The sequence below is a fragment of the Protopterus annectens genome, chromosome 2.part2 (genome assembly GCF_019279795.1).
Source record: "Protopterus annectens isolate FY-2018-M chromosome 2.part2, PAN1.0, whole genome shotgun sequence".
Classification (NCBI taxonomy): domain Eukaryota; kingdom Metazoa; phylum Chordata; order Ceratodontiformes; family Protopteridae; genus Protopterus; species Protopterus annectens.
In genome coordinates, this window is record NC_056730.1 from 770,901,100 (window position 1) to 770,918,100 (window position 17,001).

The 17,001-nt window shown below is 38.5% G+C and overlaps 1 protein-coding gene across 1 annotated transcript in view; it reads right to left on the minus strand.

Annotated features, from left to right (window-relative positions):
* The window catches only part of LOC122795805 (arrestin domain-containing protein 3-like), a 566,617-nt gene that overhangs the window by 493,687 nt on the left and 55,929 nt on the right, over positions 1 to 17,001 (minus strand). The window contains exon 2 of the mRNA XM_044064143.1: positions 14,138 to 14,216. Coding sequence (XP_043920078.1) covers positions 14,138 to 14,216 — 79 coding nt within the window. The remainder of the gene's footprint in view (positions 1 to 14,137; positions 14,217 to 17,001) is intronic.

Sequence of the window (17,001 nt, forward strand, 5' to 3'; positions counted from 1 at the left end):
TGCCCTCATGAATATTCATCAGATATTCGACTCATTAGTACATTGAGAAAAGAGCAAGGCTTTATCTGTTATGCCAAGATACATATGGACAATGATGTTCAGCCGCGGGAAGGATGCACAGTTGCTGGAATTGGCTGCAGATAGATTCAAGTCTCTGTATACGCATTGGTTGTTGTTCAACTGTCAATGCCTTCCTCATACTTTTGGTCTGTTCCTAATACAATTTTGTTTTTTTTTTCTGACAAATAATAGGGAATGTGTCACTATGACTAGAAAGGCTCACCCTGACTCTGCAACAGTTTGCTGTGAGGGAAAGGTTAGTTTGCTTTTTATTTCTTGTATTTTGTATTACTTTGTTGCCTTTTTCTATTTTGTATACTGTGATTTGTTTTCTTTACACTGTGTTTTACTTGTATTCTGCTTTTAACTGCATATTAAAACTTGAAAAGAGACCACAGCTCTGTCTCTTGTGAGTCAGACAGAAATTAGAACAGGTCAATTAAGGAGTCACACATATGTTAGAACAGGTCATTTAATGTTAATCATCTGTGAACTGAGGGGGTGGAGCAAGGAACTAAACCTTCTATTTAAGGGGTAAAATAAAACATTTCAGAGCTTTACTGGAAAGGCTCACCCAGACTCTGCAACAGTTTGCTGTGAGGGAAAGGTTAGTTTGTTTTTTATTTCTTGTATTTTGTATTACTTTTTGCATTTTTTCTATTTTGTATACTGTGATTTGTTTTCTTTGCACTGTGATTTACTTGTATTCTGCTTTTAACTGGATATTAAAACTTGAAAAGAGACTTTTCTTTACACTGTGTTTTACTTGTATTCTGCTTTTTAACTGCATATTAAACTTTGAAAAGAGACCACAGCTCTGTCTCATGTGAGTCAGACAGAAAATTTTCCCACCCTGTTACTGTTGTGTTCTTAAACACCACTGTCTTTCTAGTTGCCTGCCCCTTATGTTAATTTGACCATGTATCTCGTTTCCTCTCTGCTTTTACTGGCTGATGTGAGTAAGCACAAAATTATCATTTTGTGAAATCACTCCCCTTCAACTATTTAAATTTATTGGCCATCCTACTGTATTCCACAGTACCAGAATATAAAAGTGTCCACCCCCTTTCAATCCATCTTGTTCTTTTAAAATGAGTGTCTCTCCACTAAAACTTAACTTTTTAGACAGTTAAAACGTAAGTTATTCACTTTCATATCTAACTGCTTAGTGCACACTGCAGTGTTTAGGATAAATATTTTTTTTCATCTTACCTTTAAGCATCTATTGCAAGACCAACAGTTATTGGAGAGCCCACATTCTGCCTCTCAGTAGTCATCTTAGGATTAGTGCTTCTGTTTTCTCCTGGTGAGAGAAGGAGCACAGCGACCTTATTTCCTGGAGACTGCTGATCACCAGAAAGCCTAATAACTGCTTTATAGGTGACAGCTTGGAAGCTGTGCTTATATTGTGATCCTGGTGAGAGCAGGAGCAGAGTACATTGATTCCGGAATGTTTCTGGTTGCAGAGTGAGTGTCTGTGCTTAACGTACCTGATTGGTCTGGTTACTATTCGAGGCATGTACCAGAAAAAGGCTACAAGCCTACAGACCCTTACATCTGGGACAAGACTGTGGATCACCAAACAGGCTGTGGCCTGCTTCTCTTCTTGGAATTGGTGCTAACATTTTGCTTCTGGTGAGAGAAGACACAAAGGAGTATTGTATCCCAACAGAATGAAGCTGTGGTAAGACCAGCAGTAGCCACTCATGCAACTCCCCTCTTTTCATCATTCTTGACAAGCTAATTCTTTATTTTTAGTAAGTACTGCTTGATTTGTTTTAACTTCAGAATATCTACCTAAATACTTCATCCTTAAATTTTCAGGGTCTGCATATTAGATTCCCCTCAAGTGTTTGGCAGTGCTCTGTACAGACTCAGACACCTCGAGTGACATTTTTCTTGTAAAAGCACAACTGAAATTTCTCCAATATCTAGTTGCACAAAGGACAACAGGTTTGCAGTGACAAGCAGTATCCACATAATTGCAAACCGGATACTCCTGACAGTGATTGATATTCTCGCTCCAACAGTCTAATCAATAAAAAAGGGTCTGTTACCATGGATATGAACTCTCCTACTGTCTCCATTACCAGCTTGGTGGATATGGGCATCCTGAGGCAATGCAGAAATTGACTAATGTTTACTAACAACTAGTTAATTCTCAAACAAACTGATATGATATGTGAGAAATGTATTTACATAACATCACTGGAGGCAAAGTTCTCACATAAAAGTAATCCTAATGTCACTAAGGTTGTCAGTAGTACACATGCTGCACCCATCATGCACAATTCAAAGCAGACATGTAGACCCACATACTGAGGCACATACATGTAACCTTCCTAAACAACAAAGACCTCCTAGACAAAGTACACACAAGAAATACCCTCAGCAGCCCCAAACACACTCTTTCAAAACAACACCCACATCAACAAAGAGAGCTACATCTCATGGCGCTTCTACCTCTAAGCCCATAAGGTAAGTCACCACATAATCCAACATTCTAGTCATTGGCGACTCCATCATGAGACACACTGATGTCCCTCTCACCAGGCTGAGTAAGGAGAAAGTTACGGTCAGTTGCTTATCAGGGGCTAGGATCCACCACATTACGCATGGACACAGGTCATTGGACCACAATTACCAATAAGACTCAGTCACAGTCCATGTGGGAGTAAATGACCTGAGACATACCTCCCTAGACTATATGAAGAGAGACATCATAGAGCTCTCAGAATATGTGTCTCAGGCTGGTATGAGCCTAGCATTGAGCAGCATTTTACCTTCTCCAGGGATGATGCCACAATATGAACAAAAGATGACTGACTTTAATAATTGGCTTAGTTTCTGGTGATAGTCTAAGGGGGTGCAATATTTGTCAGCATGAAAGGAGATGATCAACAGACCATGCTGTTTTGCCAGGGATGGTCTGCACCTCTCCCCTCTAGGCTTCTGAATATTAGTTAAAACATTGTCTTTCTCCTTAGTGCCTTTCTTAGGCAATCCCAAACAGAAATACTTCCGACATAGGCAAATCAAAACCAAGAAAATCTAAAGGTATTACTGGTCAATGCTAGGAGCCTAAACAAAAAAACTCCACTTCCTGGAAGCTCTCTTTACCCTAAAGAATGCTGATGTCTGTGCAGTCTCTGAGACATGGTTTAAAGCCGTGGACAGCACACCAACAGTGCAAGGTTGTAATACCTTCCACACATTTAGACCAACTACTTCACAGGTAGGGACTAAAGGTGGAGGTGTCTCTATTTACATAAAAAATAAATATACTTCAAGGCTGGTCAAACAGAATAATGCAATTGAGTTGCTCCATGTTCAAATCATCATAGGTAAAATCCAGTACCACTTCCTTGCAAGCTATAGGTCCCCCTCTATGACCCAGGAAACCCATACCATGTATTTAAACTTATTAGAAACACTAACCATCCAACCCAATACCATATTCATGGGTGACTAATTACCCCACTATTAACTGAAAATCCTATACGACATCAAACATACATGCAGCGATTCCTAGATTTTGTAAACACAAACTCCCTGGACCAGATAGTCAATACACCAACCCAGAACAGATCCTTAATGCTCTCTCTAAGACCAAGAACACTGCATCAATGGGCCCAGACAACATCCCAGGATACCTTCTAAATAGCAAGAAACATGACCTATCAGGGCCTCTGGAATTACTATTTAACTGTAGCCTCCAAACAAGAAAGGCAACAGTCCTCTCTCTGCACAAACGTGGGCCATCAGCAGACCCTGGAAACTACAGACCCATAAGTCTCACTAGTCTTATATGTAAAACCATGGAAAGAATTGGCATGGAGATGATCAATAAAGATATAGTAAACCTCCAGACACTGGACCCAACCCAATTTGGTTTTGTCAAGGGCAGATCATGCCTACTCAACCTGGTGGACTTCTTTGAGAAGGTCACCAAAGCAATGGATGAGGGCAAAATCATTCACACTGTCTACCTTGACCTGGCCAAGGCATGTCACACAATACCCCACTCGGGCATTGTTGAAAAACTCAAGAGGTTAGGTACAAACCCGTATGTCACCCAGTGGATAGCCAACTGTCTCACAGACAGGACCCAGGAAGTTGGAATTGGGGAGTCCACCTTTATAAAGAGGCCAGTCAAGAGTGGAGTCCCTCAGGGATCAATCCCTGGACTGCTGCTTTTTGGCATTTACTTCTAAGAAGTCAAGGCCAATGCCAATGGTCTCTGACTAAATTTGCAGATGATTGCAAATTAGGAGCTGTCATTGAATCTCATACTGACACAGATGTTCTCCAGGAGGGGCTGACACAGACAAACAACTGGTGTCACAGCCATGGACTAAAACTAAATGCCAAGAAATGCATAATAGTATCCTTTGGGAAGTCATCCATCCCTGGTAACTATCATATTGACAACACACCCCTTAGAGTTGACCCAGTAGTCAGGGACTTAGGGACACACATAGATAGTAATCTAGCCTTTCATCATCACGTGTATAAAGTGGTGAGGAAATCATTCTATGATGTGCAACTTATAAACAAATGCATGGCATCTAAGTCCAAGGAAGTCATTGTTCCACTGTATTCACCATTCATCAGACCTATCATTGAGTACAGTGCCCCCTTTGGTATGTACCTAACCAGGCATATCCAACAACTGGAATATCCACAAAGGTTTCTCACTAAAAGAATACAGGGTGTAAGTAATATGTCCTATGCTGACCGCCTCAAGGACCTATCCCTGTATTGTGTCTCCTACAGACTTTTGAGGGGAGATCTATGCCTGACATACAGGGCACTGTCAGACCCTATCTGATGGACCTACTGCATATCCACAAAACAAATGGTACTAGAATTACCTGTTCTAAAGACTTAAACCTTGCATGTGATATAAATAGGACCTGCTGGAGATACAGGTATGTATCCTAGAGACTACCCCATCTATAGAACAGGCTCTCCTTCCATGTGATGCAGAGATCCTTCCTAAACCAATTCAAGTGCAACTTGGGCAATTGGATAGGAGATCGGAAATTCATCCCTGGTTTGGCACCTATGTCTCTAATGCAAACAGGTAACCTGTAAAGAGTTCATCTCCCAGGCCATGCTTACACTTATCAAGGGTGTCAGAGCTTGTCAGAGAGTCAGGATGCATGGGTAGGCTTAAAAGGAAAATTCTGTCATTATGTGCATTATATTAGCACATCCCTATATTTACACTGATCGACAAGAATATTTCAAAACACATGTAAGCATTTTTCAGTTCTTTGACAATTTCTGCATGTTTTACATCTCTTTTGTGCAGTAAGTAAATGTCAAAGATTTCCTTAAAGGTCTTCCAAAAGTGGATGCATGCCCACTCTGTTCCACATTATCACTCACAGGTAAATGCTTGTGCTTCACAACTTGATTCTTCATGGATATTTATTCATCTCAGTCATCGACTCATCTAAGAAATCTGTTCGATTTTTTTTTATCAACTTCTGGAATGTTTATTTTATGTTCAGAACATGTCTCTAGGCTTTCTCAACTTTTTTTGTGTTTTCTATAAAATTTTGATTATTGTGATTTATTATGTATGCATGATGTTATTGGCAAATCTGCATGTCAGTCAATTGTATATCATTTGTATATGACTCTATGGCCATTTGGCTTGTCAGTCACATAGAGCTCACCCACCTAGGTGCGGTCTGACCATGAGGGGTACAAGGATACAGTCATGCTAGTTCTCCATCCCAGTGTCTCATTTATTTTGAAAGCAGGCATCATTATGTAAAAGGCAGGAGTGTTATTTGTTGAAACAAATCTTGTACTTGTTAGACCTGCATCACGCAATGGAGGAAACAGTCTGGCCTACAAACCTGCATCTGCTAAAAACAGATACTGTGTACATAGATTGAAAGCAGAAGTAAGGTTTGATCAAATAATAAGTGTTCTGCCATTCTTTGACACATAGTGGCTAACTTACATGTATAGCTACCATAATGTTGTGGTGCTTATGTATTGCTTATATTGCTGAAGAATCCTGACAAGCCTCCACTGCCACTTTTTCCTCAAAATATCACTGCTATCAAGCTGTTCTCCACCTTTCCCTCACTTGCACATAGAAGGCCTCCTATTATACAGTCACTGTGTCCATGCAGAAAAAAGGGGAGTCATGGCTGTGTGTTGTGTGATTTTTTTTTTAAATCTCTTAAACCTAGTGCTCTGTTTATATTCCTAACTTCGTCTCAAACTCACTAATTGATCCTACCCAATTTTTTCATATCTTTTCTAGCTACATTCATCCCAGTATTCAAGAAGCTGGTCTTGGAAAGCAAATCTGGACAGCTGTGCCTACACCCCACTTCTAGATAATAAAAAAATACCAACAAAGCGTCCCTGTTTTGGGCACCGTTAAAAAAACTGTGTATGTGCAATATGGTTACTTCATACATGCAGAAGACTTGATACATTTCCTAACACCAGTATGAGCAGTACATTAGGACCTGATAGGATGCACTCAGCTGTAACCCTGTGGCCTGTATACCCCTCCCTCACCCAACTTCATAGGTTCATATGGTTATTCTATAGTTAGGGAAAACAAGCCTTTTCTCAAAAGGCAGTAGGAAAGCTGTAACACTGTTACTGATTAACCGCACAATGTCCTGCAGAGAACCATTCTGTAGCAAGAGCACCACTGTTGATACCGGGTACATACTTTCTCTTTACCTAACCTCACAAATCATTGCTCCCCAGCTCACAAATCATTGCTCCCCAGAATTATTTATAAACGGTCCACTTAACTGTCAGCATAGTCTTTGTTAGGCTGAACCCGTATGTATGATACAGTTTAATTTTAAATTAAAGAAAAAAGACAGAGAAAAAGACCCACATTAAGCCTTATTTGTGCCCTGAACTGATCGTTGTTTTCTATACCACTCACCTTAGCACCTTGGGCTAGGGCCCTACTCTATTTAGCCACACTTGCTTGGGCTCACCATACTCCCCTACCCTCCCCCGAATTTTCCCCAAAAGCACTCTACATTTAGACTAACCTCCCTACTCCATACTACCCCTCCACCAATCACTGTCCTCCTCCATCCAGCCATTCTCACTGTACTCCCATTTCTACTCCAGTCCTAGGAATCCCTGTTCTGCACCCCCACCACTACTCTCCATCCAATATCCATCCAGTCCTCAAATAATGAACAGCCTCTATCCCCAAAATCACCAACCCTTAACAGTACAACACTACAGTTTTTCCTCTTTGTCCAGCTATTTCCAACAACATCCCTCTTCTATCACCCTCTCAATTCTTATCTAACTTCACCAAACCTCAGCCTCCACTAAAAACAAGTTATAATGTCCATCTTTTCACAACTTTTCTCACCTGTAGTCTCAATACTAGCTTATCTCATGTCCCCTTACTCACAGGTATTAATTCTCCATAATTACCATCTTCAAACAACTTCACATCTCCCACCAAAACCTAATCAGTGTTTCTCTACTTTAGCAGACCCCTCTATCTTACTTCTCCCATACTCCAAATCTAAATAAACTCCAAAGCACAAAAGCCAACAATAAAACAAAAACATCCTATAAACTAGATATCACATAAAAATCACAAATTATCACTTTAAAACAATGTGGAGACATCATCCCAATCCAGGCTTTCCAAATCAACATTCACAATGTACCTCCCCAACCACATGGCCATAACACAAATGCCATCAAAATCATCCACCATTCAAATTATCCATTTTAGCATCAGAAGCATTCAAAACAAAATACTTGAATTTCATGCCTGGTTCTCCCACTATTCTCCAGACATTGTCGTTCTGATTGAAACCTGGCTAAAGTCTGTGGTTAATGATAACAAAATCCTACCACCAGGATATAATATCCTGAGGGAGGATAGAAAGCATAAGAACGCTGGCAGTGTAGCAATAATTTACAAAAACACCCTTAAACTACAACAATATCTCGTATGCCCCTACACCACTTACCAAAGCAGAAATCCTTATCTTCCTCCTCAAACTTAACGAAAATAAAGTCCACTCTATTATATGCATGTATATCCCTCTAGGTGGCAATATCAATATCTCAGAGGAATATTCTTTATTCTTATCCATATCAGTTGGTGTTCCCCAAGGCTCTAATCTCAGTCCCATCCTCTTTAATATATTCATAAACACCCTCTCCACTTCAGTAAAAACAGCCACCATCATTCAATACGCTGACAACCCCATCTGCTCTTCTAATAGTATCAAAGGCCTACAAACAATAACTCAGAAACCCTGTACCTCAATCGACACCTGGCTGCACATTGCACAGCTATTCCTTAGCTCCCCCCACCAAAAAAAAAAAAAAAAACTTCTTTTCATTCCTAAACATTGAGTGAACACCAAAAGATTTCCTTCAATATCTCCTCATCTCATAACATAGAATGAGTTTTAACAAACTACAAGGAGTGCATATTGATGATAATATGAAATTTTACTATCATATCCAAACCACTATAAAGCAAACACACCAAAATTTTGGTTTCCTATACAGAATTAAAACTTTTCTTTTAGACTCTTCCAGGGTCCATATAGACTCATCCTTCCTCTTACTCTCTTCTATGCAACACCCCAAAATCCTGTCAAGTAAATATGTTATATCAGTGCTATAAAAAATAGCCAAATTTGCAGCAAACCTCCCCACATAACCCACCACTGCCAAGCTCTTAAAACAATTGCAATGGCATTAATTACCCAACACCTGAAATATTCTCCATACCTTATAACGACATCATCATCCATAAACTAAACTACTGTCCATCCTTCTCCAACCCATGAGAGCCTTACCTCCCCAAAAGCACATTCGGTCATTAACAAAGTATTACTACAACTAATTCAAAAACACTGCTGGAGACTCCCTATACTGCACCTTTGTTTCTAAAATATGGGGCAACATACTACTACCTTTAAGAGAAAAACAGCACACAACTTCCTTCAAAAAAGTTTAAGAGACTCCTGGCTATGCAGCTGTTCTTCACCTGCATAAAACTTTCTTGAAACCCATCCCATAGTTTGGTTGCATTCCTCACAGGCATTCACATACTGTTTAGGGTGTTCTTCTATGTCTACATCTATCAGTTCCACCAAAACACCTTTAGTTACACTGTTCTCTGAATCTGCATTAATGTCTACCTCCACCGAAATAATTCTTGAAACACACTCCACCCCGGGCTCTGTCTTCTGCATTTTCTCCAAAACTGCTTATTTTATTATATCCCTATCATTTTTGCTGAAGCTGCTCTTACAAGACACACATATAATTCCTTCATCACAAAAAGAATAGATAATATTATTAGAACAGTTATAAACTATCCAACCAAAATCTTGGCACCAAATACATTTTTAATAAACACTAGGTTGTTATCTGTCTAATTTCTGCACACTTAAAGCATGCAGTTGTTTTCCCATCATAATATGTTACATGTTAAAGTCTGCTTTCTTAACAAAAAGTAAAGTAAATGTTATTTTCATCTTTTTTTCATTCTAAATTTCTTAATGGAGTATTTTCACTGAACCACATGCTTTTTTTCACAGTAAACTTAAGAAACACTGTCCTCCATATACAGATTAATATGCAGTAATACACACAAAAGCATAAAGTCAGTGCAGAATACCCGATGACACAAAACATAAACAACATACATTTCAACAGAAATACAAGAGTTATAGCATCTTTGCAAAATCCTGGCATGAATGCAGAGTTGTAAACTGTGCTAGAAAATCCAACTTCTCCTTTACCAAAGTCTAATATAACCACAGTTCCATTTAGAATTCCTCACTACTTAAAATATAAAATGTATGTGTCTCTTTTTTAATATAAAACTGCAAATTCATTAATATTTTGATTTTTGAAGATGGCATTATCTGGTTTCAATGAATTTCCTAGTAATTTTATTTATTTTATTTATTTTACATTTGTTGACCGGGATAGTCCGACTGGATTCATGTCTATTTTCAGCAGAGGTCTGGGGAGAAAAGCTCCAAGGTAAGCAGATACAATAAAAACAATGAAAACGTATTACAAATATGGTATAGACAAAGAATACATAAGCAAACATGAATAGACAAGTTCAACAGGTTAGAGTTACTCCCTGGTGACAGTCAGGGGTAAGTTCAACAGTAATCTGATTAAGAGATTTTTCACAATCTTGATGAGACTTAGCCAGGCTTGTTGCAAAATCAGGCAATCTTTTTACTTTTTAATACCATTCAGTACCAAAAGTTTTATCAGAAATAATTTCTACCCATCCAGTTATTTTAAATGAATGCCAAGCACTCTCGCAAACATAGTATATATATATTACACTTTAACAGTTACTTGGTCACAAATAAAGTATTATAATCAGTGTATTATTCAACATTCTTAATAATAACATACACACACATTTCCTGTCTTTTGTTGGTCTACTGGTGGCTGTAGGCTATCAGACTGCAAACACTGGAATGGACTCTTACATGCACATTAGTGCATTTAGACCAATAAGGGACAAAATAATTAATTATCTTATCAGAGCTCCACAATCCTGAAGTTTCTCAGGAATCCACTGATTAGATAAGAGGACAGGAAGAAATGGAAGCAGATGATCAGCTGTGGCGACCCCTAACGGGAACAACCGAAAGAGAAGAAGAACATTAAAATCAGTCTGTTTTATTTCTTTGTTGGAGTTTTTCTACCCAGACCTCCACTGTAAAGGGATTTTGACTAAACCCAATTGGACAAATCCAGAAAATAAAAGCAAAATAAACAAAAAATATAAAGGAAATATTTCTGCTCATCCATCATTATCTGTGGACAACTGTGCAGTTCTTACCCTCAGACATCATTTTAATGTCTGATTTCAGCTTTTTTATACACAATTCATGCCTTCAGAATAAAGTTTAATACTGGAATCATTTAAGGACTGTCGAGCAGGATTTGTTAAACATAAGTTAGCAAGAATGAAGGTGAAGGACTCCAAGCAGTTGGATATGGTAGTTATTTTGTTAAAAAAGCCTGAAGTGATGACATTTAGCAGTTTGATCACACAATATATTTATATATCTAAACGGCTGATGTATTTTATTCTGGTTTGTTTAGCATTTAAAACTATTATTTTTCTCTGAGGCAGTTTTAACAGATTCATTTAAAATTATTTTAAATACTTTTGCTTGGGCCCACACCTCAGTGGGACCATGAAACCCACATACCCTGCAGATAAGTTCATCCCACCATCCTCTATTGTCCAAGGACACTGACAGAGGACCTACAGCAGTGATACAGAGGAACACAGGCCTGACTAAAGCCCAGGCAGCTCAAGTTTTGCCAAAAGTCTTAAGTGCTTGACTGCCTGGGGGGTGGGGGGATAGGAGTGCTCTTCCTGTGGGTGTGTGATCACACACTTGGGCATAGTTTATGGGTGATTTCTGGTGGAGATCAGGGATGTGTGAGGGACATTGTCCTTAAAGAAGCAGGGCTGTGGATCAGTCACCACTGAGACCAGCAATGCCCATTGCATGTGTTTTCCCTAAGTTGGGAATGATGCCCACAGGAGAAGAATGAGAATGCAGGTGCATATAAAAAAAACCCTCCTCAGCAGCAGCATTATACTGTCATAGTGAGTCTTGATCTCCTCATCAGTCTCGAACATGGGTCAGAGAAAGTCTGGGGAGGCTTGTCAGGTTCAATAGGCTCACTGGACAAAGAAAGAACTCTGACAGTAGCTGATGGTCAGGGCTAGGAAGCCCCCCAACCCCTACACACACAAAAATAAGAACACTGACAGAAGAAGGTGAGAGATTGGCATCTCTGCTGTCATCCAGGAGGGGGTAAAAGATTTTGTATGTTCCTAACACTCTCTCTTCTTGGCTAATGGGTGCATGTTAATGAAAACACTTACAGTCTTCAGTTACAGTGTTGTGTACTTTCTGATGGGGTTAGACTTCCATGAGTCTCATTTAGAGGACTTGGACTTCTGCCACCCCCAACCCCCAATAGAGTTTCTGCAGCAATACTTTGATGGTGGTCTCCAACCAGGATGAATGAGCTTGTGTGAGCGTCACATTGCCATCCCTAACTGCTGGCTTATTCAGTACCGCAGCCACTAACCAAATCCATGTCACATTAGCCATAAATAGTGCCTAACCATCCTTTCAGCAGATTCATTATTGTTTTAATGCTGAATCTCAAGACTATACAGTCATCGGATGTGTGAGACAAAAGTTTCCAGTTGCATGTCATGTGGGTTTCTAGGTCTAATATGAACAATAGAGCTAAATGTTGAGCAGTGGTTCACAAACCTAATGTAACAAAATAGATTAAGTGTTACTTATGATTTAGCTGTAGCTCTCAAGTATGACTGATTTTCAGGGACATCCCTGATGTTAGCACAAGTTCTTGCTCCAACCCTTCTAAACTGTTGGCTGGACAAAACAGTAATGGTTATAATAAGTAAATAGTGCCATACGTTACAGCTTACAACATATTCTTCAGAAAATGTATACTTCTGTCTAGATTCTACCAAAACTGCAACAATATTTAAAAACTGTCCCTGTTTTTTGGCCTTTTCTCAAGATAATGTTATGCTTTGTAGTGGACTCTTAAGGTGAAACATTGAGTGTTATAAATTTGTAACATTTTTGTTTTTAGTGCATTCTGTACTTCAAGTAAAAGTTTTACCTGTTACTGGATGTTTAAAATGAATTGTCTACTCTCAAAAGATGTAACATCATGATGTTTTACTACCAGGAGTTATATTTAGTTTTTGTCTATACATTTTGCATTCTCTCCATCTTCTATAGCTATATTCCTTTATATCCTCTCTATATTTCAATATCCTGTAAAAGATTGGACTATTCATAGTCCAAAATGTATTCTGCTTAAGCTCTTAGATACTCTGTACTTCAAGTCATCTGATTGTTTTGAAATGCTTTCTCCAAAAAGCTATTCTAAATATGTAAGCTTATACTTTGGGGAAAAAAAAATATTATTGCTGATTATAGTTCTCTGCTTACTTCAGTCACACCTGCAAGTGCATGTAAGAAAGTTGTTAGAAGAAAGCATAAATATCACTTATGGTCTTTCTTCCCCATTTGAGCCCTGACAGATTCTCAGCCACCACCATCATCATCATCAGCCCCATTTTCTACATGGGAGCAGGACGTAGCTTCAACTGTTGCCACCTCTTTTGATGTAATGCCACTCTCCTACCTGCTTTGAGAGTCATGTCTCTTTGTTGGATGTCTTCCTCCTGCCTTCTTCCTGTCTCTTCCAAATCTTCTACACCAAATCATCTTATGCTTTCCTACACATGCACCCAGACCACCATAATCTGCTCTTTTTGACCTTCTCTTCAGTTGGAGCTACTTTGGATTCTGATGGTGTGTCTTAATGTCTTCGTCTGTCCCACACTGTGCATCCTACCACCCATCTCAAGCCCTTCATCTCCATCACCTCTAGCTTCTTTATCTGCTCTGCCTTCACTGCACAGGTGTCTGTGAAATACAGTAATACTGGTTGCACCACCGTCTTGTACACCTTACTTATCAGCTTGTTTGACATTCTTCTGTCACATTGACACTCTGTGCCAGTAGGCAACAATCCTTCTTATTCTAACTTTGATCTGTATGGTTGGCATAATGGTTAAGGTCTTTGCCTCACAAGTACAAGATACAGGATTTGATCCTGACCTCTGGCCAATCCCTGTGTGGAGCTTGCATGTTCTTCCTCTATGTCTTTGGGGTTCTTCCTATTTCCCAAAAAATATGCTGGTTGATTCCACCTCAAAACAAACCCAAAATTAAAAATAATCATGAGCAGCAGCACACACTGCCAGTGAAAGAGCTGTGTTGACCATTTGCTTTAGGCATCAACTGTGGTGTGTGGTATACTCTAGAAAGAACACCGATCAGAGAGTATGCACCATGTCAGGGCTAGCCACTCGATGGATAAAACTGACAACATTATTAATACTATACACAAAAGAACCTTTATTTTAAACTATTAAACTACATTTTTGAAATACTGTCAGAACTTTTGCACTTACGTTGCAGGTAGCTGAAAGCTGAATGGGAATTCATGTTGCCCGGCAAAAAGATTTCTAGTATCTTCTTTCACAGCGTCATCTGGAAAAAAAAGTTATATAATTTCAATTTTTGACAAGGACTGCAATTTGTCTTGTGTTTTTTAAAGGAGAAGCTACAATATAGTAAGTAAATACTCATACTAAGCATGGCGGTTCAAAGGTGAGATGTCTGCTTCACAGCCTCAGTCCTGACTTCTGAGACATTTGCATATTCTTTACTTGTCTATATGAGATTTCAGCGGACACTGCAGTTTCCTCTCACCTTCCCAAAACATGCTGATTGATTGGCTGAACACTACAATTTCCCTACATATGGTATTTATCTTTGCCCTTGTGGCCTGATCGTGGCTAAAAAGGGTCTGCGGAGCAGCCAAGTTAAATGATAGACAGGCGCATAGATATACAGATAGATAAACGTCCTTTTCTGCTTAGTGATTTAAACATAGACTGATAGTTTTACTTTGAAAATTAATATAATATATATGAATCACATAACTTTTTTCCATGTACCCTGCACAGTAAAGGAAGCTAAAATACATTTAGAAGTGCTTTCACAAAATAACTGAAAGTATGGCCTGCATTAGCATACAAATAAACAGGAGAAGCGGATTGGCTGTTTGGGATGTGGATTGTATGATGGGTGCCAAAAAAGCAATTACGGGTGCCAAAAAAGCAATTACGGGAAAATGGAAATCAAAGTCTAAACCACCTGCACTAAAAGTAGTGAATATAGTAACAGAGATAAAACAACTGGAATTGGGATATTTAGAAAAGGATAGGAACAAATTACATAAAAAATGGGAATTGTGGGAACAATACATACAGGGGAGGAATGAGGTTTAAAAGAAGGCAGGATTTGAATGAGCTGTGTAATGTTTGACTGACAATGATTGGGTAGATTATAAGTTTGCAACTTGAATTGTGTCAGTATGGTCTGTGATGTAAAATGCTTGCAAATATATTATATATTATATACATGTATGATTGCCTATGTCATAAGTGCTAATTTAACAAAGATGCTTCTTGTTAAAATAAAAAAAGGACTAAAAAACTTGTTGAGGCTAGCTGGAAGCTTAATGCAGACCTCTTAACCTCTAAGCACAAGAAATATGACAAAACTAGAAATAATTGGGAACAAAGGCCTAAAATCACAGGCAATTTTTAAATACTGCTCTTATAAACTTAGGAAGCTTTTAGAACAGTAGGTTTTGCATTAGCATGCATTTTCTGAAGGATATGAAGTTTGAAATTCACGTATGCCATTATTTAGTGAGTTTAGACATCAATGATTTGTCAGAAAATCACAAATTTTATGAGGTATAGACCAAAATGTGAGGCAAAAATCTGACATTTGAGAAATATGCAAGTTATTCAAATCTAGTGGATCTATTAAAACTTGAATGGCTTTGCAGCAAGGCTGTTCACCAAAGAGAACTATCTTCAACTGACTAAAACACGACTGTCTGTGGCTTTGTAGAAGTAGATTGCTAAAACTGAGAAGCTGTTCATGCTTCAGAAAGAAAAAAATGTCTTTGTAATTTAAGAAAAACATATACTGGAATATATATGTATATATATTTGAAACAATTTCTTATTTAGAAATAGGAAACACTGGTGAATTAACTGCATAAACTCAGAAGGAGAAATCCTGGATAAAGTGTTTGTGTAATAAGACTGAACTCACAAAGAAACCATATTAGCCAGAAGAGAAGCCATTCCTATAGTGAAACTGTTGAGAAGTACTATTACATTTTCTGTTCCATTCCTATTACTGAAAGAAAGTAAGTCTAGCATTTAGACTTTGATTCAAATTCACTTTGCAAGTTCTGAAGACATTTAGATACTTTATTCACTCATCCTATGTCCAGAGTGTGTGTTGCTCTTAATGGTTAATAAATGTGTGCTCTAAGGTAATACCTTAAGAAAATGTGCCAGCATCGTCATATTGTGCAAAATGGCAGTGAATCCGCACTCACTACACAATGTGCTCTTGTCCCTTGAGGGCAACGTACATGTTCTACGCCAAAACACACAAGTGCCAACATGTCACGTATTACAGTATTTGTCTTCAACAGATTTTCATACAGCCAAAATTAATAATTCTTATTTCTTTATTACAACTCTGATTAGGAAAGTTTTGTAGAACTGCGGCCACTTATCTTTTGCCTTACTACATTTTTTCTTCATCTACTACTTACAAATAACAAATGGTACCACATAGAATGTTATGCTACTACCAAAATGATGAAGAATGGTAGATTTATCTTTACATAACCGAAAATCACAAATGCGTTTTCTCACATGAGCGAATCCAAAGCACAAAACAGTGACAGTTTCCAATGTTCAAAAATCAGCAAATCGAAAAGCAATTGAAAATCGCTGCGCCTCCCCCATACACCCCTACTTTAATATACTAACTCCGAGATTGCACTACAGTGGGGAAAGGGTCCATTTTCCGATCCCCACTACCCTACTATAGTGCAATCCGCACCCAAAATGCTGAATCTACAATGAGCGAATGTCACTGAGCATTCGCTCATTGCACATTCGAATAATTTTTTGTTCGATGTTTCGGAACTTTGCAAACATCCTTTCAAACTTCTTTTGTTTGCCCATGTGCAGAACGCACATATGAAGGTAAACCAGAATGGTACTACACTGATTCAGATCAGATTTGGGAAACCATTTAAACAAATGGCAAACTGACCTGCCAGTGTAAGTAATATCTTAAAGAGATTCTGACACCTTTTATAGTTTTTGATGTTTAGTAATCATCTCGCCTCTTTTTGGCATACAAATCATTAATTCATTGGCAAAAAAAGACA